Here is a 25,487-nt window from a genome sequence, read left to right on the forward strand (position 1 = left end):
TCTTTCTTTCGTAATACCTAAATAGAGTTCTATCTCTAGCCTTCAGGATATATAACAAACGCCGGTGAGGACTTACGGATCATATTGGTGCCAAATGCTCAAGAAAAGATAATTATATTTAAACAACAAACATTAGAGATTAAAGAAAAACTAATTTGAGTTTCGACAAACATTAAAGATGTATGAAAAGCTAATCGAAATGGGACGTACTGCTGGACATTCTTAATCCTACTAGTCCCATTATTACATTAATTTATGACATTTGTCCTTGGACTTGGTATAGATCGCTCTCAAATATGAGTTAATTTGACAGAAGAATTTGGACCTTGGTGTGCCCCCTCTTTTTTCCTACATTTCTCCTAATTTGACATTTTTATTTTGTGCTTCAACAACTTCATTCTGCTTGCTTTCTTTATGTTTTGGGTTTGTCTCAAAACTATGCTCTTTCAGCCGGTTTAGTATAATAATTTCAAATCAATGCAAGCCATAGCAAGTGTTTGGGAAGTCGGCCAACTGTGTGTTTTCAACTTATTGTTTAAGTGTTCGAATTTGATGTACATATCCTACGTATATCTCATCCTCAATTCATATATGCAAATTGTTATTGCAATGTCTGTGGACTACTAAACATTTCATCATTTCATGAATTTACTCCTTGTTAGAGTTCTCTGATACATTGGAAGATGAAGTAATTAAACACACTAGAACTCGTCTCACAAATATTACTGCTTTTTGCTTTCAGTTCATGACACAGTTGTTATCCGGAGCCAAAAGAGAAGGGAAGTCTTAGTTTTGATGGCGTCTGAAGGGGACATATTCAGCCTCTCTGGTCCATTATTCCTCACTGCTATCGATTGGTAAGGGCATCTATTAAGCTTAGCTTTGAGATGGTTCAAGATGTTAATATGAGATTCTTTTCAAAAAAACAAAAAAAAAAGGCTATAATTCTTCAAATTTGGAATAGATCTATATATGAACTCTTCCTTTGGTACCACTTTCAAAGGATGGATTAATTTGAGTTCTAGGCCGCATTAGACATTCTGTAAATTAGGATAAATTAGAAATTTATCTTTTGTTAAAGTTACATGTAGTTGACTTTAAAATTTAAAGTCAAGTTTTCATCATTTTCACAGGAGAAATACAGATCATAGGAGGTGTGTAGCAGTCAGTTTAGTGCAGTGTGTGTACATTCTTGAACTCGACCGCCAGTAAAATCGTCTACGTCCTAAAGCCCTAGCTCCACCCTGGTGGGAATACTTCCATTTTCGTTTAATCCAAGTCTCGGTAGACAGTGAAACCAATCTTACTTTGGCGCCATTTTCGAATACACATTTCCAAATTCCCATTTCAACTACTCCTGTGAATCAGAATCAGAACCAGAATCAGAATCCGTCAAAATATGTGATCGCCTTTCGAGACACAATTGCGCAAAAAGATAGCAGATCACAGGACTACAAATTGGACCTTCGAGTCATTCGCAATAGTCTTCACACTAGCTCCCGTTTCCATATTGCCGTTCAAGCTGTACAAAGCATTGTTCACAATTACGGCCCCTCAGATATTTGGCTAGCTGGTCATTCATTAGGTTCTGCAATTGCATTAACAATTGAAAGGGATATGGTAATTAAAATGGGCATTCATCTCGAAACATATTTGTTTAATCCACCATTTGCATCTCTTCCAATAGAGAAAATCAAGAACGAGAAATTGAAGCATGGAATTCGCTTTGCTCATAGTGTAGTCAAAGCTGGACTTGCTGCTGCCGTCAAAAGTCAGAGGCCAGAGTCTCCACATAAAAGTGATCACTTTACTATATTATCTGAATGGGTTCCTTATTTGTTTGTAAATCCATCAGATCCTATTTGCTCGGAATATGTTGGATATTTCCAACATCGGGAAAAGATGGTTGCCATTGGCGCGAGGAAATTGAACGAATTGCGACACAGAATTCAATAAGAAGTATTATCTCGACTGCTATAGGAAACGATTCGGAACCGTCGCACCTACTTCCTTCGGCTTTTGTTACTGTTAATTCGAGTCCTTCTCCAGATTTCAAGCGAGCTCATGGAATCGACCAATGGTGGAAACCTGATTTGCAGTGCAACTTTAAGCTTTACCAGTTTTGATAAGATTTTGTTTACCCGAAAAAATTGGATAGAGTTAAATTTGTGTATGATTCTAAGTATATGTGATATAATTCGATACAAATCATATAGAGAAATAAAAATACGTGTATTCTTGACTATGAGAATGAGAATAGTGAGCAAGAAGAACGAATAAGATAAAGTGAAATAAACATAAGGGGATATCTTTCAATATGAGAAGAAACCTTTTTGTTAAAATGTGTCCCTCTTCCCCGTGCTTACAAGGATTCTCCCATTTATAGTAGATGAGTCTTACTTTATTTATAATAAAAAATATATAGTGGAGAACCCATGATGAATTGTCTCTTTCTCGATTCCTGCCAAGATTCTCTCCCCTAGTGCGGTCGCAATGGCTCCTGTCTGCGAGCTCGATACTTGCTCGAGCTCGGTATTGGGTCGAGCCCTCGGCCTTGGTTCGAGTTCGACATTCGGGGTGAGTGTCAATCGGTCTGTGCATCTCCGACAACCTTCACGTTGCCTTGCGGTTCGATTCGGTCATCGGCTCGATAATGATACCGAGCCGATTCCTCGATCGGTCTTGGAGCTCGAGGCTTGTTTGTACTATCCTCGGAACTCGTCTCGAGCTCTCACTTCGATCGCTTATCATTTGAACTCGATCAAACATACGGAGGTCGAAATCTATTTCGACCATATACAAACAGTCCCCTCGTTTCTCAGGAAGAATGTGGTGAGAAGCGATATGATTCGATCAGATTATAAGCTGACGTTTTCACCGGACTCGATCATGACGTACATGATAGCCGTTCCGTCGATTTAGTCTTTCAAGGTATTTAATGCACGTCAGACGATGGTCGGCCACCGTTGATACTGAACCGCCACGGTATAAACCTATAAATAACCCTTCCATTTATCATTTACCACTTTTACATCTTCAATCTCCCAAATTTTCTTACTCTTTCTGCCTCTATTTCGTCGCTTGTAGAGCCACCTTCATCAGCATTTTGCACCATCAACCTTTCATCTTCCTTTGCTTTTCTTTCTCTTACATCAATGGCAAAAACTTCAAAAACCGTACCTCAGAAGGAGAAAGCTTCCTCTTCACGGCCGTCCGGTGACAAGGCGCCAGTGGAGCCGCCTCCTCGCGAGTATGTTCTTGGCCCGTGTACTCTGAAGATCGATTTTAAGGTTGAAAATCCTTCGTCGGTTCCGGGTTGATGTGAGTATGTGTCGATGTACATGTGCTCGATAACAGAGGGCCATCTCGAGGCTTTGAGGAAAGACTGCAACTAGGGTCCCGAGGTTGTGTTGCAAATTCCCTCTCCCGAAGAGAGCGTCATCACTCATGTGGAGGGTTTTTTAAGTGTTTATACTTACCCCTTCACGTTGGGTCCCGTCGACCCAGTGATCATTGATTTTTGCAAAAGATATCAGGTCACCCTCGGTCAAATTTATCCTTCTCTATGGCGCATAGTAACCTTACTTCGCTTCTTCTCCAATAAGTGGGGGGGCTGGATTTCACCCTAAATCACCTCATACGATTGTATCGGCCTCAAATCTTTCGAGCACTAATCAGGCTTCATCGTCGGGCATCGAAAGCTTTAATGTCGAGCATCGACGAAGACAAGGATCGGGGTTGGATGGGCCGTTATATTCGGGTGAGGACCCATGACCTCATCCCGGAAGAGAAGATGTCGTTCCTTGAGGAATGGAATTTCGACCGTAAGTGATTTTCATAAGGCGTTGCTTTTCGTATCTTTCTCTGATTCTATCTGATATCTTTCTCCGACATACAGCTGCCCCTTGGATGCCACAAGTGGTACCTGACCTCGAGGATTGGGTTCGGAAGTTAGCCTCGACTTCCTCTTATGCCGAACGCGCTTGGCGTGATTTGGCAAAAGGTAGATAGGAGGCCAAGAATCACGGTAAGGGTCACTTCTCATATTTTTCGAAATGGTTTTTATGCTCCATTCGTTACAGACTTCCTTTCATGCAGGTGTAACCAAGGATGCCGTTTTGAGGCCTTCGAGTATTGAGGAAGGAACCAAGTCCCCGGTCCCAGAACCGGGGAAAGATAAAAAGCGAAAAGCTATTTCTTGGTCAGAGGACCACAAGCCCAAAACTCGAAGGGTGAGGAGGAAAGCAATCACTATTTCGACGGACTCGGTCCAACGACTGATAGAAGAAAAAGAAGAAGATGATGCTTCAACTTTGGTGATCCGATCCGTGAAAGCTATCGAGGTCGCCAGACCTTCTAAGCTGATGACGGTTATACCGGTCGGGGTCGGTTCTGATACCTCGAGTCTCGATCATAGCATCCCGAGTGATTCGCTCGGGACTATGATAGTGGATCATTTGCCTTCTCTTCCGACCTTTTCTGAGGAGGCGTTAAAGAAAGCTCGAGAATTGAAGACCCCCCGATATGGGCGGAGGCTTTAGTGTAGGGGACACTTTTCGGGATTGCTTTACTGGAGTCGATGATGCCTCTAATATTAGTAACGCTTCTCTTCTCCTAGAAGAGGCCCAACGTTTTATTTTTCGGGTAATGATTTTACTGTGCTTGGTTTCTTCATTCTTTTCTAAACTTGACTTGTGTTTTTCCCTACTGTGCAAGCCATTAGCAAGTTTTGAGTCGACCTCAGCCAGTGTGAGGTCGAGCTTCAGAAGGTCTCGGGGAGAGAGATGCTCTGCGGCTTCTTTGAGCCAAAAGGACGAGGTTATAAAGGACCTCCAAGCAGATTTGGCTAAGGCTCGTGAAGAAGAGGCTGAACTAGATAAGCAGGCGAGCCTTGTTCTGTTAGAGTATGGGTTTGACCCAACTGTGGAAGCTAACCCTTCGTTATCTCAGCTGCTGCAAAAGGTTGAAAAGATCGGGTTGCTACGGGAAGAAGTTGATCAAATTAAGGCCGAATGTGACCGGTGGAATGAGACTATCGACCGGCTGGCTATAGAAAAAGAAACCATCTTGGCCAAATTATTATCGGCCGATGTTCAGCTTCGAAGCGTCAAGCAAAAAGGTTCGGCTCAGGCCAAGAGGATCGAGGAGCTTGAAACAAGGCTTGCTGAGGCCAGGGCAGAGATTGAGTCATCTAAAGTCATGGCGGACAAGTCCATTGCCGTGTATCGGGCCGATGCCGAGGCTGCTCAAATGGAGGCAAGAGAGGCAGCGGATAATGCCGACACTCGAGCACATTGGGTTGCCGAACTTGCTAAGTGTCGGTCTCGGAGGGAGACCCTCGAGGAGATACACGCTCGAGGTTTCGACCTTGCTGAAGAGATAAAAAGGGCTAAAGAACTTGAAGCTGATGTTGAAGCCTTGGCTTCTGATGGCGATGATGATGATGATGATGACGGTAGCAAGAGCGGGTCCGAAAATGGAGGGGAGCCCGGTAGAGAAGAGACCGCTCTCGATGATAACCTAGAAGTTTAGCCCTTAGCTTTTTCTATGTTGCATTTATTTATGTAAACCATCTTTGTATATCTATACAAATATCTTTTTCTTTTACTGACTTGCTTCATGAAGATTGCATTCATGCCTTGCAGATGTTTTCATGAGGAGTTAGGTGATTTCATCGAATTCGGCCTTCGTAGCCTTTATGGCTAAGTGAGTGTTTGCTCGAGCTCGAAATAAAATTAGCCCCCATGCTTAGTGGTCGAGTGGGTGCTTGCCCGAACTCGAAAAATAAAATTATCCCACAGGCTTAGTAGTCGAGTGAACGTTTGGAACTCAAAGTAAGATAGCCCTTAGGCTTTGATAATTGAGTGCGTGATTGTTTCGAACTCGAACTCAAAGTATATTAGCCCGTAGACTTTTATGATCGAGTGAGTGATTGCTCGAACTCGAAGTAAGATAGCCTTTAGGCTTTAATAATTGAGTGAGTGATTGTTTTCGAACTCGAACTCAAAGTATCTTAGACCGTAGGCTTTTTATGATCAAGTGAGTGATTCCTCGAACTTGAAGTAAGATAGCCCTTAGGCTTTAATAATTGAGTGAGTGATTGTTTTCGAACTCGAACTCAAAGTATCTTAGCCCGTAGGCTTTTTATGATCGAGTGAGTGATTTCTCGAACTCGAAGTAAGATAGCCCTTAGGCTTTAATAATTGAGTGAGTGATTGTTTTTGAACTCGAACTCAAAGTATCTTAGCTCGTAGGCTTTTATGATCGAGTGAGTGATTGCTCGAACTCGAAGTAAGATAGCCCTTAGGCTTTAATAATTGAATGAGTGATTGTTTTCGAATTTGAACTCAAAGTTTCTTAGCCCGTAGGCTTTTTAATCGAGTGAGTGATTGCTCGAACTCGAAGTAAGATAGCCCTTAGGCTTTAATAATTGAGTGAGTGATTGTTTTCGAACTTGAACTCAAAGTATCTTAGCTCGTAGGTGTAATGAACCAATCGGTCATTTAAATTTTAGAAACCCGTTCCCAAAAATAAAACTCCCCGAACATGCTTTTATTAATTTATGACTCGCGGGGATGGTTGGTTTGGGATTTGGAAGTGTGCGGGTTGAAATCGAAATACTTGGTTCCTTAAGTTAGCTTTAAATGGACAAGTTTGACTTCGGTCAACATTTTGAGAAAACGACCCCAGAATCGAGATTTGACGGTTCTAATAGGTTCGTATGATGATTTTGGACTTGGGCGTATGTCCGAATCGGGTTTTGGATAACCCGGTAGCGTTTTGATACTTAATAGTAAAAATCAACTATTTGAAGGTTTAAAATTCTTTAAATTTGGTTTGGGGTAGGTTTTTGAGTAATTGAAGTCCGTTTGTAATTCTAAGTTTGGGAATAGTTCCGTATAGTGATTTAAGACTTGCACGCAAAATTTCGTGCCATTCCGAGTAGTTTAAGTATATTTCGACGCATTGGAAGTAAATTGAAGAACTTGAAATTCTTAAGTTTGAATCAATTTGGTTTAGGGTATGATTCTTAGATTTGATGTTGTTTTACGCGTTCCGAGAGTTCGAGCGAGTCCGTTTTATGATTTCAAACCTGTTGGTATGTTCGGGCGGGGTCCCGAGTGTTAATCAGACGAGGCTCGGACCAAGTTGGAAGTTGGGAGCCAAAACTGAAGCTCCCAGCTACTGTCAGAATCGCACTTGCGCTTGGCCAGCCGCAGGTGCGACATTCACAGGTGCGGCAGTAGCTCGCAGTAGCGAACCTCGCAGATGCGAGTCCTTGTGCGCAGAAGCGAAAAAAGGGAGGGGGCAGTGGACCGCAAATGCGGAGAATTTGCGCACCTGCGAACGCGCATGTGCGAAAAAGGATGCGTAGAAGCAACCTTGGCTCAGGCGAGTGAAACTCGCACCTGCGAGGATTTTCCGCAGGTGCGTTCCAACCTCCGCAGGTGCGAAAGGCTTGTTTGGCAGAAAGCTTAAAAGAACAGGAATTCACCATTTTTGCCCGTTTTCTCTTCACATTTGGGCGATTTCAGAGCTTTTGAGAGAGGGGTTTCAACTAGCAATTTGAAGGTAAGTTAATTCCATACCCCTTGAGTTAAAGACATAGATTATAAGTAGATTATAACTAGTAAATCTTAGAAATCAAAGATTTAGATGAAAAACTTAGATTTTTATAAAAGTGAGATTTTAACCTCGAAAATAGTTATGGAATTGGGTAGAAATTATATATTTAAGTTCTTGAGATTATGGGTAATGTTTTCATCCGAAAAGTTCCAGAATCTGAGCATGTGGACCCGGGGTGAATTTTAGGAATTTTACCATTTTGGATAAGGTAATTTATTTAATAGATAAATTTCGAATCATTTAGCATATATTAATTATTGTGTATAATAGTTGGATAGTTTCGGATCTTTCGGCGTCGAATCAAGAATTCAACGCAACGTGGTAATCAGAAAGTGGACTTTGAGACGAGGTAAGTCTCTTGTCTAATCTTGTGAGAGGGAAATTACCACATAGGGATTAAATTGAATAATTATTGCTAATTGCGGGGGCTACGTACGCACGAGGTGACGAGAGTCCGTGCATAGCTACTATTAATGCTAAAGTCCGGGTAGTTTAGGACTCAAAATATAAATTACTTGTGTAAATTATATTCCTTGTTTAATTAATATTAATTGATATATATGAATATATTGTGAATTATTAGATAAAGATATTAAACGATAAAAATCTCATATGCTTGATTTTTTGTTTAAATTAATTAATTATTAAAAGAAATTATTCTTCCTCCCGAATTTATCTTAAAATAAATATACTCTCCTTCCGGAGGTATATGAAAAAATGTCCTCCTTTCTTGTGGAGCGGGCCGAACTCCTCGGTAGGATAGATGCATCTATGGATCGTGTCGCACGTCCCTCGGTATTGTACACTACACTCTAGATCGGGTCGTACGTCCTCGGCAGAAATGGTGCTTAATAATAATAATTACACGATACTTTAATAGTTATTTCAAGCTTGCGAAGCTAATTGATTAATTGGAGAATCCTTGAAATTTAATGAATTATTATTTCTGCTTGTTAAGGAATTAATTGTTATTCCTGTATATGAGATTAATTGATAAATTGGAAATTATTTGAATTTAAGGAATTTAATTAATATATTGAGAATTGTTGCATTTGAAGGAATTAGATTATTTCTGATGATTAAATAATTATTGTAAATTCTGTAAATCATATTGATTTAAATATCCTAGTTGTATTTCAATTATTATTATTGACCCATAGTGAGTGTCAAAGTCGGCCATCTCGTCTCTACCACTTCGAGATTAGGCTTAATACCTACTAGGTACACGTTATTTACGTACTTATATTACATTTGCTGCACTTTTTATGCAAGACCTGAGGCAAGTACTAGTGGGGGACCTATCGTCTTACACCCAAGCTATCTAGGGGCTTAGTGGTGAGCTGCCTTTCTGAGCCGTTCTGCAGCTACTAGTGTCTGTCCTTGTATTTTTCATTCTGTCTATTTTTATTTCAGATAGTATTTGAGGTTTTGCATAATCTACTAGATGCTCATACACTTGTGACACCGGGTCTTGGCACACACATTGGTAGAATTTGGGTTTTATTATTTTTTTTGGTTTTAAATTTTGTCAATATATGCTTAATTTATTAATTTGGCTTACTATCTGTAGTGTTGGGCGCCATCACGACCTATAGGTGAAATTGGGTCGTGACAGTATGCTTTTTATGATCAAGTGAGTGATTGCTCGAACTCGAAGTAAGATAGCCCTTAGGCTTTAATAATTGAGTGAGTGATTGTTTTCGAACTCGAACTCAAAGTATCCTAGCCCGTAGGCTTTTATGATCGAGTGAGTAATTGCTCAAACTCGAAGTAAGATAGCACTTAGGCTTTAATAATTGAGTGAGTGATTGTTTTCGAACTCAAACTCAAAGTATCTTAGCCCGTAGGCTTTTTACGATTGAGTAGGTGATTGCTCAAAAAAGTAGCTCGTAGGCTTAGTAGTCAAGTGAATGATTCGAACTCGAAGTAATATAGCCCGTAGGCGTAATGGTCGAGTGAGTGCTTGCTCGAACTCGAAATAAAAGTAGCTCGTAGGCTTTGTAGTCGAGTGAATGATTTGAACTCCAAGTAATGTAGCTCGTAGGCATAATGGTCGAGTGAGTGCTTGCTTGAACTCGAAATAAAAGTAGCCCATAGGTGTAATGGTCGAGTGAGTGCTTGCTCGAGCTCGAAATAAAAGTAACCCGTAGGCATAATGGTCGAGTGAGTGCTTGCTCGAACTCGAAATAAAAGCAGCCCGTAGGCTTAGTGATCGAGTGAGTGCTTGCTCGAACTCGATCCTATTTGCATAATGAATCTTGGATGTAAGATATCGGTAAAGAAGAGAGATTTCTTTGCAAGTAATTATACATGCGTTCATGTTTTGCATCAGGGCTCGGGCCAACTACATGAGCATGGTTCGTTTTGACCATTTGGCTCTTACAACGTTTCCTGTCGAGACACTGTTTGTTATGAAATAACGAAGTAACTTCCTTTGCACCGAACTTGATAATCGTCATAGATATGTTCCATGATAGAGCCCCCCAAGTATTCGAGGTTGATTGTAAAGAGGCCTCGGATACTCAATACTAGTATCATTTTAGGCATTACACGTTCCAATTGCTTGGTAGTTGATTGCCATTTTATCAGACTGGGCTTGGGGGATTTCTACTATATGGTCGGTATCGATCTCTGGTAGACTTTTGCTTGGTAGTTCTTTTAGACCTAGAAATCAACTGGTCATCTTCGACTCTTATTTTGGATTGATATCGATTGTGCACATCGGTCCAAGTAATAGCTAGGTACTCGGTCAGATTATGCTTCAGCTGCCGTGAAGCCATCGAGCTTCGCTCGTTCAGACCTTGAGTGAAAGCTTGAACAGCCCAATCATCTGTTACTGGTGGAAGATCCATTCGTTCCATTTGAAAACGAGATACGAACTCCCTTAACATCTCGTTATCCTTTTGTATTACCTTGAACAAGTTCGACTTTCTGGTTTCGGCCTTTATGGCTCCGGCATATTCTTTTACGAAGCAATCTGCAAGCATAGCAAAAGAATCAATAGAGTTAGATGGTAAATTATGATACTATACCATTGCCCCATTTGACAGGGTTTCACCGAATATTTTTAATAATACGGATTCGATCTCATCATCTTACAAATCATTGCCCTTGATGGCACACGTGTAAGAAGTGAGATGCTCGTTGGGGTCGGTCGTTCCGTTATATTTGGGAATTTCGGGCATACGGAATTTCTTGGGGATTGGTTTTGGGGCCGCACTCGAGGGAAAAGGTTTTTGCACGAATATTTTGGAATCCAACCCTTTTATAATTGGTGGAGCTCCCGGGATCTGATCGACCCTAGAGTTATATGTTTCTACTTTTTTATCGTTAGCTTCGACTCACTTTGTGAGTTCCTCGAGCAATTTAGCAATTTCGGGAGTAGTCTCCTATTCTTACGCATTTGACTCCACTATGGCTGGCTCCGTTCTGTAGGTAATTTCTCGAAGCGGATTGGGCTCTAACCTGCTTTGCACCTGAGTTTGACTCTGCAACTGAGCTATCGCTATTTGCTGGGCTTGTAACATCTCGAAGATCATCCGTAAGTTGACTCCGATCTCCTCCACGTTATGGGTGTCTCGAGCTACGGATCGAGTTCCGCCCTGAATGCTTTTTCCTGGTTCGGAACGTTAATTCGCCTGAAGAGCCACTTGTGAATTGACATCCAGCGGTACTTAGACTCAGATTTCAGGTACTTCGACTTGAGCTTCAGTGACATCGTTAAATGGCCTTCCGGCCCTGTGTATCAAGTTGTTGGTTTCGTCTTGAAGGCCGGCTTTATGGTCGATAGGTAAAGCCATCAATCGAGGGTTTTCCATTACTGATTTGAGGTTGTAAACTTGTGTGTATTACAGATTTGTATCAAACAACCACCGTTACCCTTAGCCCCACGGTGGGCGCCAAACTGTTTACCCAAAAAATTGAATAGAGTTAAATTTGTGTATGCTTCTAAGGATATGTGATATAATTCGATACAAATCGTATAGAGAAATAGAAATACGTGTATTCTTGACTATGAGAATGAGAATAGTGAGCAAGAAGAACGAATAAGATAAAGTGAAATAAAGATAAGGGGATATCTTTCAATATAAGAAGAAACCTTTTTGTTACAATGTGTCCCTATTCCCCGTGCTTACAAGGATTCTCTCATTTATAGTATAGGGGTCTTACTTTATTTATAATAAAAAATATATAGTGGAGAACCAATGATGAATTGTCTCTTCCTCGATTCCTACCAAGATTCTCTCCCCTAGTGTGGTCGCAACGGCTCTTGTCCGCGAACTCGATACTGGTTCGAGCTCGGTATTGGGTCGAACCCTCGGCCTTGGTTCGAGTTCGATATTCGGGGTGAGTATCAATCGGTCTGTGCATCTCCGACAACCTTCACATTTCCGTGCGGTTCGATTCAGTCATCGGCTCGATAATGATACTGAGCTAATTCCTCGATCGGTCTTGGAGCTCGAGGCTTGTTTGTACTATCCTCGGAACCCGTCTCGAGCTCTCACTTCGATCGCTTACCATTCGAACTCGATCAAACGTACGGAGGCCGAAATCTATTTCGACTGTATACATATTTGATATTAATCATCTGTGAATTTATAGAAGCTGTGGCTCATGCGGCACAAAGTGTACAAAGCTGGCGTGCCTAATTATTTATTTATTTGCGGTTAGATTATTTTCTGAATTTATAGAAAATATTTTGTCATAGGATAAATCTGAATTTGTTTTCTTTGTAGTTAGATCGTTTTCTGTTCTATATTGAGAGATATACGTAGGGGTGTCAATGGATATTTAAAAACCGACCAAATCGATCGAATCGTACCGTACCGAACCGATTTTAGGTTTCTTTTAATAAACCATAGGTTTTTATATAAATTTATAACCGTACCGATAATTAGGGTAGGTTTTTTATTTTATGAAAATAAATCGAAAAAATACCGAACCGTACCGAATAAATTTACATGTAGAAAATATATTTATATATTAAGTTTAAAAATAATAAAGCATTAATTTTTTTTTTGGCATTGGAATTATAGAAATTGTTAAAAGCCAACGAGTAATTAAACTCAAAATCCTAATTCTCAAAACTATTATGCTACTTCTATTGAAACTACATTATTTTCAGCATATTCGCTAGCAAGACACAAAGTATTCTAGCGATTATGAGTAGCAAACTGCAATGTATTGAATATGTTTCTTTTCGTATGATTTAAATTTATATTTTTGAATATTTAATCTTTCATATACTTTATTCTTTAATCCCAACTTGGTTAATATATTTTCATTCGTGTGATTTATATTATTTTTTTTTGTCTTTGCTTAGTTTCTTTTATGCTGCTGTAGAATAGTTGATGGATCTAATACTATGATCATCTTTCATGTTTTCTTAATTCATCGCCCTTCAAAACAGTAAAAATGTCTAGAGCGTTTTGCGAAGTCCTATAAAAGTATGTATGTTATTGCATTCTACTTTTACTAGTGATTTTTACCTAACATTTAAAAAAAATACCGAAAATTAACCGAACCGTACCGATACCGAAGAGAAACCGACATGATTGGGACGGTTTCAAAAAGTCTAATTTTGGTTATACATAATAAAATAACCAAAAAATTGGTATGGTACAAATTTTGTAAAATAATCGGCCGAACCGAACCATTGACACCCCTTCATATACCCATTAAAACATTAAAAGAAGAAAAATACACAACCTATTTATTGATTTAGAATTTGGAATAAATATAACTTGACCCCTTTTAACATTTTGGTTTCTGGGAAACAATATAAACCATCATGGCCTGCTCAATGAGACATGTAATCTCTTCAATGCGGAAAAGGCGCAAGTACCCTCAGGCTGATTTCAATTAGACACTCAATTTTTATGGGGTCCTATTACTCGCTGAACTTTTTTGAAATGGTATAAATACATTCTTGAATGATGATATGACAGAAAATGTGCTCAGTCTCTTTATTTACTTGGGTTAATTACATCACGTTGTTTGTACAAATTATTTTAGTATTATACGATGCAATGCTTGATTCAAAGCAATATGACGATCCTTATAACATTAGCGACTATTTCATTTATATTTTTACTAGATTGACATAAATTTGCTATAAACACAAATGAATAAGATTAATAATGAGAAAATATAAAATTTCAATGTTATGCATATTTTTACATGGATCATGATGCGAGTAATAGTCATGTTAATTAGTGCGTATGAGAAAGAATTGTCATCGGCGCCGTAGAGAGAAATTAATTGAATTTTCTTAGAAGGCTTCATCGAAAAACCATGCAATTTTTTATTTTTATTTTTTTGCATTCTCAATCTTCTTTTCTTTTGTCCCCAAGATTTCATTCTCAATCTTCAACCTTTAAAAATCTTTGCCAACAGATAAAATGATCCTTTTAGGGTCGGTTTGGAAAGCCAACCGATAATTAGAATTGGTGTAATTATTAGGATTGTAATTACACAACCTAGTAATTATGATGACCTGTTTGTTTGTCATAATGTAATTACAGTATAATTACAAACATGTTGTTTGGTTGTACAAGTATAATTACACAGTTAGATTAAATTTTAAATAAAATAATTATCAAAACTTAAATGTTAGTAAGAAAATAAATATATGCCTATAAATAATTTTTTATAAGTATAAAAGATATTAGATTTGGTATTTAAGATGCATATTTTTTCTTGAATATACATACACTAATTAGTAATCATATATTTATAACTAATATTATAAAAATAATTGATATATATATTTCAAATTAATAACATTTAGTTTAATTAATTATAAAAACTAAAACCATACGTTTTGTAAGAGTATCATGGAATGCATGTTTGATAAAATAAATTAATATTTATAAATATAATGTCATAACTGTAACGACTCGATCGGTCGTTTTGAGAATTAGCGTCCCGTTTGGTGGCTTAAGGTCTCGAGAAACTTCGTATTATGTATTATGACTTGCATATGTGGTCGAGTTCGATTTTCGGATGATTCAGGATTGGTTTGGAAGGGTGATTCTTGTTTAAGAAGCTTAAGCGATAAGAGTTGACAGGAGTTTGACTTTTGTATGGACGACTCCGGAATGGTATTTTGATGATTCCAATAATTTCGTATGGTGATTTTGGACTTAGGCGAGTGTCCAGATTTAGATTTGGAGGTTCGTAGATTAGGTTGGTGCAATTTGGCAAAAATTGAAAAAGTTGAAGATTTGAAGATTGGGAGGTTTGACCGTAAGTTGAATTTGTTGATATCGGGTTCGGATTGCGATTTAGAGAGTTGGATTAGCTCTGTTATGTCATTTGGGACTTGCATACAAAATTTGATATCATTCCGTGTTGATTTGATATGTTTTGGCACGAGTTGTAGAATTTGAAAGTTCATAAGTTCATTAAGTTCGATTTGTGGTGCAATTTGTAGTTTTGATATTGTTTGATGTGATTTTAGATCTCGAGTAGTTATGGAACTTGTTGGTACATTTTGACTGGGTCCCGGAGGCCTCGGGTGTGTTCCAGATGAACTACAGACAATTTTCTCATGTTTTGAAATGCTAGTTCTGATATCTGTTTTTTCTTCATCGCATTCGGGTCAATTGCATCGTGTTCGCGTACTGTAATTTGGAGGCAGATAGTATTGTTCTTCACGTTCGCGATTAGGAGCTCGCGTTCGCAAAGGATTGGAAGACTTTTGTCTTTGCGTTCTCATACAGTGGTCCGCGATCGCGCAGAGATAAGGCGGGAAGGCACCAGACATTGTTTCTCTTCGTGTTCGCGAGTACACAGACGCGTTCGCGTAGTGTCTGAAGAACTTGGTCACCGCATTCGCAACCTTTATGTCGCGTTCGCAAAGCACGTTTTGGCAGCTGAAGATTTTTGCTCTTCGCGATGGATGTTCTGCGATCGCGATGTATAATTCAGTGGGAAGAATATAAGTTTCAAAAACGAGGGTTGAGTTATATTTCACAATTTGATTTTGGGAGCTCAGATTGAGATGATTCTTAGAGAGATTTTCAAGGGAGTGATTGGGGTAAGTGATTCTAACTCGGATTTGGTTAAATTACCTGAATATATCATTGTTTTCATCATTTAATTAGTGTTTTGGGTTGAGAAATTGGAAAAAATTGTAGAAACTTCCAAGACTTTAATTTGAGGATTTGAAGGGCAAGTTTTGATCAAATTTGAGTAATTTGGTATGGTTGGACTCGTAGTTGAATGAGTGTTCGGATTTTGTAACTTTTGTTGGATTCCGAGACATGGTCCCGGGGTTGACGTTTTGAGTTAACTGTTTATTTTCTTTTAAGATCGAAACTTTTGTTATTCAAAATTGTTTCTTATGGCTTTTATTTATGATATTAAGTTATTTTGGCTCGATTTAATCCGTCTGGAGGTTGTTTCACACCAAAAGACCATTTTAGAATATTGGTCTAGCTTAAGGGTGGCAAATAGGCCGAGACTGGTAGGACCGTTAGATGTGGGTTTGGGTCGGGCTCGTGGGTCGGTTCTTGCATAGTCCCGGTCCCTTGGCGGGCCAAACGGGCCCAATATATATTTTTTTAAAACTAGTCGTTTGGCTATTTAAAAAAAGAGCCGTTGGGCTTTAAAAAATAGACATTTAACCCCCCAACTTAGTTTTAACTCCAAACTTTTTATACTTTTTCCCTATTTTTAACTATAAATACCTTCTCATTCTTTTATTTTCTTACAACATCAATATCAATCTATTACAATCTGTCTCTAATTTTCTTCTATACTTGCTACTATTGCTTACTTTATTCCAAAAATAGTAAAACAATATTGAAGTTGTTATAATTTGTGAAACATTTGTGAAGTTGGTGAATTGAAGTCTTCAACGATAATAAATTTTAACCCACTAGTCCTGCTCCTGATGTTAACCCAACCTGAGGATGCTGCTTCGTCCGACAATAGAAGCGGCGATGACCAAGCTACTTTTCCGCCACCACCAACGGAACTTCCTCCGAACTTTGAAGGATTTATGAAGTTTGTAAGAGATAGCATATAACTTGTATGAATAAAAATTAGTATGTATTATGTAACTTGTATTTTGACATATCTTGATTAGTTACTGTTTCTTCTCAATGATGGTATTAGCACCTTGTTGTGCTCATTGCATAGGAAGAGGAAGACTAAGAAAGATATTGTCATATTTTTTATTGCTATAATAAAAGTACAACGCATTGCTTTTAACATCTTTTTACAATATTTTTGTCTTTAAATTTGAATTAAATTTTTTTTATCATAATTCTATAATAAATTTACAAGGCATTGCCTTAGATATTTTTTTAACATCTTTTTGTCTCTAATTTCTATTTAATTTTTTTAAAAAAATTATTACTTAGTTGTTGGGCCCACTTAGCCCACTTAGCCCACTTAGCCCGCGGGCCCGTTCTGTTTAGCCCGGGACCATAAATTTATGGGCCAGGTCCCGGGCCGATTCCTACAAAAAGACTGTTTAGCCCGGGACCATTTAGAACCGGGACCGTTGCCCACGAGACCGGCCTATTTGGCCAGTTAAGGGCCCGACCCAGCCCACTTGCCATCCCTAGTCTAGCTTCTTTGAAGTAAGTATCTTGGCTAACTCTATGTGGGGGAACTACCCCTTAGGATTTGAGTCATTTGTGTTAATTGTGTCATGTGAAGGCCGTGTACGTGAGGTGACGAGTATGTACTCGGACTTATTTATGAGAATTTGACCGTTTTGGGCTCTTTGGTTCTTATGTCCATTAAAAATGAAATTGTCTCATCATGTTAAATACTCCACTTACTAAATTCACCCTTACGTGTCTTATTTGGAGTTGATCGATTCATGTTCTATCCTTGTTGCCAATAAACCCTGATGTGCCTTAATTGAAGTTGTCGCCTCTTTATTACCATGTTGTCTTTTCCGTGATTGTTAGCCTTAATTGAAGTTATTGATGTCTTTTTCGTAATTGCTTAATCTAAATTAAAGTTATTGATGTCTTTTCTGTAAATGCTTAAACTTAATTGAAGTTATTATTATCTCTTCCATAATTGCTTAATCTTAACTGAAGTTTTGTTACCCCTTTTATTGTTGACTTATCCTTATTTGGAATCAATGATTCATGCTATCTCTCTTATCGTCGAGTTGTACTTATGTGAAATCATTGTTATACATTATCTCTCCCCTCGTTGAGCTATTCTCGTTGAAACCATTATTACCTGTTGTGTCTTTCATTGTGAGCTCGTTCTTCCGTTTATTTGTGTGTTTATAGTTCTTGTGTTGATTTACTTGCCGTACTCTCGTATTATTGTTGTTGATTATTGTTGTACTCAGTGTTGTTGAGCTGAGGGCTATGCGTGTGTGTGGTATTAAAATTGTTTCAAGGAAAAGTTGTGGCATATGGGCACATGTGGTGAAACACCATATATTGTGCTATTATATTTTTGGCACATGCGGTATTATTGAGAGAATTGTCGGGGTGTTCGTACTGAGTTGTCCGTACTATAATTATTATTGATATTTGCATATGCGACGTAATAAAGCGGGTTATATATGTGGATTTGCGCATGTGACGAGACAATGTGGAATATTGTTATGCGCGTGCGGCGAGACAAGGCGGGCATTTAATTCATTGTTTTGCACGTGGCGACAAGGTGGTAATGTCTGGGAATAAATTATGATGACATGTAATGGCCTGGGGGCATTATTATTGACGATATTTGTGGGGTGATTGTTGGTTCCCCAAGTACACGCAAGTATACGTGGCCGTCAAGTAATAAAGTGACTCAAAAGTCGGATGTCGAACCCACAGAGACTTAGATTAATCGTTAACTAAGTAAACTAAAATTAATTAACTATCCAAGATAATCAAAAATATTATTTATCTACTAAACTACTTTTGCAAATATTGAACAAGTAATTAGCTAATTTATCGGGGATGCATACGTGTGTTTTGGATTTTACTTAGAGGAGATGAAGATTCCATGGTTGTGGTCGGTTTATCAATCCTATTAAGTTCCATAATCACACTTGTTAATCCAGATTATCAATGGTTGCTAATTGACCGGATCGTTTATATGAGTAGCATGTTCCCACAATACTACTCGTATATCCACAATATTTCAATCCTATATTCCTATGGTTTTGAGTCTACCATGAACGGATATAATATGGTTTTATACTAAGCAAGACTATTAGGTATATTCCTATCCTAACCGCGAAATCGTTCCCTAAGCCACGGGTTTAGAAACAAGTTCTCGTTAATTCTATTCTAATCTAAACATGGCTTTCCCAAGCATAGCATAGATAGTAGGGTGAATTGGTAGTTACAACAATTCACAAGTTAAAACTAGAATTAAGATGATAATCCGAATTAATGAAGATGTAATTAATAAACATCAATAATCATGTCAACCATAACCCTAGAAACTAGAGTGCTTAGCCACTCATGTTCTTAGTAAAAATTTCCCAAATATTTTGGATAAACAAATTACAAAGAAAAGATGAAGTATTCCTTAACGTTATCTATCCCTCATGAAATCATGTGCCCTCACAACGCGTCGCCACGCGGAACACGTGAAGCATCTCATGCTAGACTGCGCAACGCGAGCTTAAACGCGAGAAAATTGCCTCGCTTCGCTTGACTTCTGCTTGAGTTTGATTCACTTTGTGCTTAGCTGCCAAACTTTGCATTCCTTAATTTCTCGTTCTTTTCCTTTCTTTTTCAATTTGCAATTGTCTTTCTTTTGTCTTCATTTATAATACTAAACTTCATTGTCCAATAATTAAATAATTATGAACCCATTCTTATAGTGTATAAAATACACATAAAATCTCTAATTCACTCCCAATTTCATCTTCAAAGTACTTATACATAAAATAAACTCAATTAAGTACACATATAATACAATATAATATTAAACCACCTAAATATAAGGTAAGTAATGCACTAAAAATATATAATTATAGCCAAACATCACTACCCCACACTTAAATGTTGCTCGTCCTCGAAGCAACCAACAATTTACTCTATATTGGAGCACTTTATATTTACCCAATCGATGCACACTACACCAATGGCCATGGTTGATAGCAACAATTAAGCTAGAGCATATGCAATCACATACATACTTCCTATAACTCATTCCATTCTTCAAAAGAAATAATCACAACGAAGACAACATGCTCCTGACAATCCTAGCCTCAAAAACTGACTTAATGTCACAATGCACTCGTGGCTTGAACGCTCAATATCCTAGAGAAGTCTAATAACGTTACCTATCCCTCATGAAACCATGTGCCCTCACAACAAGAATGAAAGAGTAAGTTGAATCCACACACTTAAATCAAATGCTCGAATATATTTGAAGGACTCATATATATATCAAAGAATATCACTCACTCTCACAAAAGAAGTCACATACATGCAATTGGTACCATAGGATTGCCCTTAATGAAAATCTCTACTGATGTAGGCTCACTTGGTCTAAAATTAATTAGGACTTTTTTATGGTTCTAATGTGGGCTAAGGGACGGGAATGATATATTTAGAAATAATGCTTAACCCTCCTAAGCACTTTAACACGTCACATAATCAACTGCAAGCGCAAATTCTTCAATCCCAATTTTAATTTCCTAACTAAAATCATCCCTAACAACGTTCGCTCTTTTTTTAAGCACTACTTTAATTCATACCCACTAGCAAGAATAAGATATCAATTTATTCAACTAAGTTTTTCCTTCTCTTTTTTCAGATTTTTTTTTTTTTACAATTTTCGCTAGTGGTGTATTCTTTACAAAACAAGTGCAGCTTTCTTCCTTTTATTGGTTCCACTCGAAAGCCACCCAAATTCCCTCCTTACTTCTTTTAGCGCCCATCTCACTATTAAAGTGCTTTAAGAGGTAAAAGGATCAAAACAACGCCAATTAAGAATAAAAAGAGTATAGGCTTATTTTATTTGTGATAGCAATAAAGCTATCACAAGTGGTTCAAAATGGTTAACTAGGAATATATTTTATTTGTGATAGTAATAAAGCTCGAAAAGATCAAAGAAAGCCTAAAATCATTTTTCAAACCGAACCTCACCTAAACATTCGCTTCGACTCACATACGAGGCAAGTTCAAGACACAAGTACAATGACATGGACTACAAAAATACATGGCACATGATTCACTAAGGACGGTCTCATTCCGACTCTCAAACTAATGCAAATATTTACGGAGCCACAAAATATTAATCATTAAGCACAAAGTGAACATAAGTCAAGAAAATGAGACATAGGCGTCACAAAACATGCTATCCAAATAACCAAGGCATCATAAGCAGTTTTAGCATATAGGGAAGATACTACACATGCCAAAACCTAATATGCTACTATCAAACAAGTCAAGGGCGCCTAGTAATTTCATCTTTCTTCCTCCATTTTTTCCTAAGTCCTACTCTAAAAAATAAAATAAAAGAAAAAACTACCACCCGGTTCAAACTACATCCCATGAAAAAGAACCGAGGTATAAAGAAAAATTACGGAGGATTTTTACTACCTAAAGGAAACTAAAAGACATATTTTTGGATTTTTGTTTAGACTTTAATCCCTCAAGAAAACCGTCTAGGAGATCCATCGTCGGGAAAAGTCCAATATTTCTCACTTTTTTTTTCGATTTGTTTTTTATTTTTCTTATTTAAAAAAAATAGGAGCTACTAAAATACTACTAAACTATGAAAACAAAAATAAGAAGATAAAATCAAAATAAGAAGTTAACATTTTTCTATCATACTACTAATAATTATCTAGAGGAATTCTCCCACCCCACACTTAAAGGAGTGCAGTATCCCTAATGCACAAATAAAGTAAAACAATAACGAGGGTGGACAAGAAACTCCCTAAAAGGCCAAAGGCTGAAGCAATAGCGGCTCACGGGTTACTTAGACTTCCCTCATGCATGGTCCTTTGTATGAGCACCCCACACTTAGTTCTCACCATCTAGCTCATTTTTGCACTCTTCCAATGACTTTGCTTCCTATGCTTATAATCCTACAAAATAAAAATAGACACTGCAAAAATAATATAATAAAAATAAAAATAAAAAAAAAACAGTAAAGTTGGGTTGTCTCCCAACAAGCGCCTAATTTAACGTCGCGGCACGATGCAAAATCTTGTATAATTATTGGCAAGTAACACCTTCGACTTCTGACGATCAAAGTCACCTTCATAATAGTTCTTTGCTCTTTGTCCGTTCACTAAGAACATTCTATCGCCACCTATGATGCGCAGCTCAATTGCACCATGTGGAGTGACTCTCACTACCTCAAACGGGTCCGACCATCTCGATTTGAGCTTCCCTGGAAAGAGTCTCAACCTCGAATTGAATAAGAGAACCAATTGGCCCAGTTCGAACTCACGATTATGGATATTCTTATCATGCCAGCGCTTGGTCTTTTCTTTATATAACTTGGCATTATCATACGCGCGCAAGCAAAACTCATCAAGCTCGTTCAATTGCATCAACTGTTTTTGACCCGCTAATTCTACATCAAAGTTCAGCTTCTTTATCGCCCAATAGGCCTTGTGCTCAAGTTCCACCGGTAAATGGCATGCCTTCCCATAAACCAGCTTGTAAGGGGAGGCTTTGATTAGAGTTTTGTAGGCGGTCTGGTATGCCCATAGAGCATCATCACGCTTTGCAGCCCAATCTTTCCTACTTGCACTAACAGTCTTCTCCAGAATCTGCTTTACTCTCTATTTGGAACTTCAACTTATCCACTAGTCTGAGGATGGTAGGCGGTCGCAACTTTATGTTTGACCCCGTATTTCGTTAAGACATTGTCCAATAGTTTATTACAGAAATGGGTGCCCCTATCACTTATCATCACTCTCGGAGTGCCGAATCTTGTAAAGATATGTTTTTTCACCAAGTTAACCACAACCTTGGCATCATTGGTAGGAAGAGGAGTGGCCTCCACCCACTTAGACACATAGTCAACGACCACCAAAATGTACTTGAACCCATTGGACGAGGGAAACAGGCCTATAAAATCAATTCCCCACACATCAAATTCCTGCAAGAGTAAAACCCAATGGATTAGCCTTGGTTTAGCGTCTTTCTTTTCGAACAAATACCTGATGGATGCATGGTGATGATGACTTTGGTGACAACCAAATAGGCCTGAAATTTATCGAACGCCCACACTACAACAAGCAACTCCTTTTTCTGTCACAATATAATTTATTTGAGCAGGAGTGAGAGTCTTGCTTGCGTAGTAAATGGAGTGAAATATTTTGCTCCTCCTCTGGCCCAATACGGCCCCAATTGCACCATCACTAGTGTCACACATCAGCTCGAATGGCTCGTTTCAGTCAGGAGCCACTATGATTGGTGCACTCACTAACTTCTTTTTCACTCCTCGAATGCTTTTAGACAAGGCTCGTCAAACGTGAACGGAACATCCTTCTCTAATAACCTGCACAAATGAGAGGAAATGTTTGAGAAATCCTTTATAAATCAGTGATAAAAACCTACATGTCCCAGAAAACTCCTAACTTCGTTCACTGAAATTGGTGGTGGCAACTTTTCAATTGTTTCCACCTTATGCTTGTCAACTTCCAGTCCATCTTTGGACATCTTGTGCCCTAGAACTATACCTCACGTACCATAAAATGGCACTTTTCCCAATTCAATACCAGATTAGTCTCCTCGCACCTAGCAAGCACTTTAGCAATATTGGTCAAGTATTCATCAAAAGAAGGATCAAACATAGAAAATCATCCATGAAGACCTCCACAAATCGTTCCACCATATCGATAAAAATAGCCATCATACACCTTTGAAAAGTCGCAGGTGCATTACATAACTCAAATGGCATTCTCTTAAATGCATAAGTGCCATAAGGGTATGTAAAAATGGCCTTTTATTGATCTTCCGGGGCAATATCAATCTGATTATACCCCGAATAGTCATCAAGGAAACAATAGTATTCCTGTCGGGCTAACCTATCAAGCATTTGATCAATGAAGGGGAGATGGAAGTGATCTTTTCGTGTAGCATTATTCAACTTCCTGTAATCCATGCATATTGACCAACCAGTCACCGTCCTAGTTGGGATTAATCCATTTTGTTCATTTACTACAACAGTCATACCCCCTCCCCCCCTTTTAGGTACACATTGGACAGGGCTTACCCACTTACTATAGGAGATACGAAATACTACACATGCGTCAAGACACCTAATCACTTCTTTTCTTACCACCTCTTTCATGATTGGATTTAGGTGGCGTTGATATTCCATGCTAGGCTTGTATCCCTCCTCCATGAGTATTTTGTGCAGGCAGAATGCAGGGCTAATACCCTTTATATCATACATTGTCCAACCAATGGCATGTTTGTGCTCCCTCAGCACCCTTAATAGCTTTTCTTCCTGCAAGTTAGACAAATGAGAAGAAACAATCACAGGTAAAGTGTTAGAACTTCCCAACTATGCATAATGAAGATGAGATGGTAAAGGTTTAAGTTCCAGTTTTGGGGCCTCCTCAACTGAGGGTTTAGGGGGCGGGGCCGATTGGTGTATTCATAAGATGCATCCAGAATTTGCAACATCTCCTCAACCTCTTCTTCAAGTTCCAAATGATTGAAAAACATCAATGCCTTTTCTAGTGCATCTTCTTTAAACGCACTTGTCTCCATGACTGGTTCATTTATCTCCACCACATAAATCATGGCAAGGTCCTCGTAATGACGAGGCAACTGAATGGCTAGATATACATTGAAGATTTCTTCTTCATTGTCTACACTCATGATCATCTTACCTTTTCAGACTTTGACAATTGCATATCCAGTGGCCAAGAGAGGCCGTCCCAAGATGATAGGAACTAACTCATCAGCTTCATAGTCTAGGATGATAAAATCTGCAGGGAAATAAACTTCCCAATATGCAGCAAGACGTCCTCAATTACCCCCTCAGGATAAATATAAGATCTATCAGCTAACTGTAGTATCACCACGGTGGGTCTTGGAGCTCCTAAGCCCAATTGTTTGAACACTGACAATGGAATCATATTGATACTTGCACTCAAATCACACAAAGCTCTACCTATATCAATTTCACCAAGCCTCACAGGGATGATAAAACTACACAGATCCTTAAGATTTTGTGGAAGCTTATGTTGAATCTTGGAAGTACACTCCTCAATAAGTGAGACGGTATCAAACTCAGTTAACCTCATTTTATTTACCACTATATCCTTAATATAATATGCATATTTTGGGACATTACGGAGCGTGTCCACCAAAGGGATGTTCAAGTGTATCTGCTTCAGCATATCTAGAAATTTGTGAAACATGTGGTCATCATTCTTATTTCTCAATTTTTAAGGAAAAGGGGGTGGCACCCTCTCTGATATATGCTCAGACTCTGTTTTGTTTTTCTCATATACCTTTACAGGTTTTGGCACTCTTTCTTCTTCGAGCCCAGACGACTCCTTTTTCTTCTTAGGGACTTCTACCAACTCTCTCCCATTTCTCAACGTCATTGTATTGACTTGAGAATTTTTCTCTGTATCACTTGGGAGAGCTCCAGCATGTCTAGTGTTCTGATTGTTAGCCATTTTCCCAAATTGCCTTTCTAGATTTCTTAACTCTGTGCGCAACTATTGATTATCTATCAAGAGCTTTTTTATCATGTCAGTTAAACTTTCCTCTGCTTGCTGTAGGGGTTTAGGCGACTGATTGTAATTAACTTGAGGCCTGTTATTCTTATTTCCACCCCAAGAGAAGTTAGGATGATTCCTCAAGTTCGAATTGTATGTGTTACCATATTGAGCATTTTGATTCATCGGCCATCTAGCTTGTTGCCCCACATAGTAGATGGATTCA

The 25,487-nt window shown here is 38.5% G+C and overlaps 3 protein-coding genes and 1 pseudogene across 3 annotated transcripts; 2 read left to right on the top strand and 2 right to left on the bottom strand.

Moving 5' to 3' along the window:
• The first annotated feature begins 358 nt into the window (after nt 1-358).
• Nucleotides 359-2,291, top strand: LOC104096765 (GDSL esterase/lipase At4g10955-like; annotated as a pseudogene).
• An 864-nt stretch (nt 2,292-3,155) lies between these two features.
• Nucleotides 3,156-5,657, top strand: LOC138908153 (uncharacterized). Its single transcript, XM_070198798.1, has 5 exons — nt 3,156-3,267; nt 3,899-4,003; nt 4,099-4,370; nt 4,717-5,256; nt 5,646-5,657. Exons 1-5 carry the CDS (start codon nt 3,156-3,158, stop codon nt 5,655-5,657), a joined length of 1,041 nt encoding a protein of 346 aa, XP_070054899.1.
• Nucleotides 5,658-21,748: 16,091 nt separating this feature from the next.
• LOC138908154 (uncharacterized) lies at nt 21,749-23,240 on the bottom strand. The gene is made up of 3 exons (XM_070198800.1): nt 23,139-23,240; nt 22,531-22,677; nt 21,749-22,357 (listed from the first exon to the last, which is right to left on the bottom strand). The coding sequence occupies exons 1-3, from the start codon at nt 23,238-23,240 to the stop codon at nt 21,749-21,751; spliced, it is 858 nt and encodes a 285-aa protein (XP_070054901.1).
• A 1,265-nt stretch (nt 23,241-24,505) lies between these two features.
• On the bottom strand, nt 24,506-25,219 carry LOC104102782 (uncharacterized). The gene is made up of 2 exons (XM_009610605.1): nt 25,049-25,219; nt 24,506-24,922 (listed from the first exon to the last, which is right to left on the bottom strand). The coding sequence occupies exons 1-2, from the start codon at nt 25,217-25,219 to the stop codon at nt 24,506-24,508; spliced, it is 588 nt and encodes a 195-aa protein (XP_009608900.1).
• Between the last annotated feature and the right edge of the window lie 268 nt (nt 25,220-25,487).

This window comes from Nicotiana tomentosiformis, chromosome 3, assembly GCF_000390325.3.
Source record: "Nicotiana tomentosiformis chromosome 3, ASM39032v3, whole genome shotgun sequence".
Classification (NCBI taxonomy): Eukaryota; Viridiplantae; Streptophyta; class Magnoliopsida; order Solanales; family Solanaceae; genus Nicotiana; species Nicotiana tomentosiformis.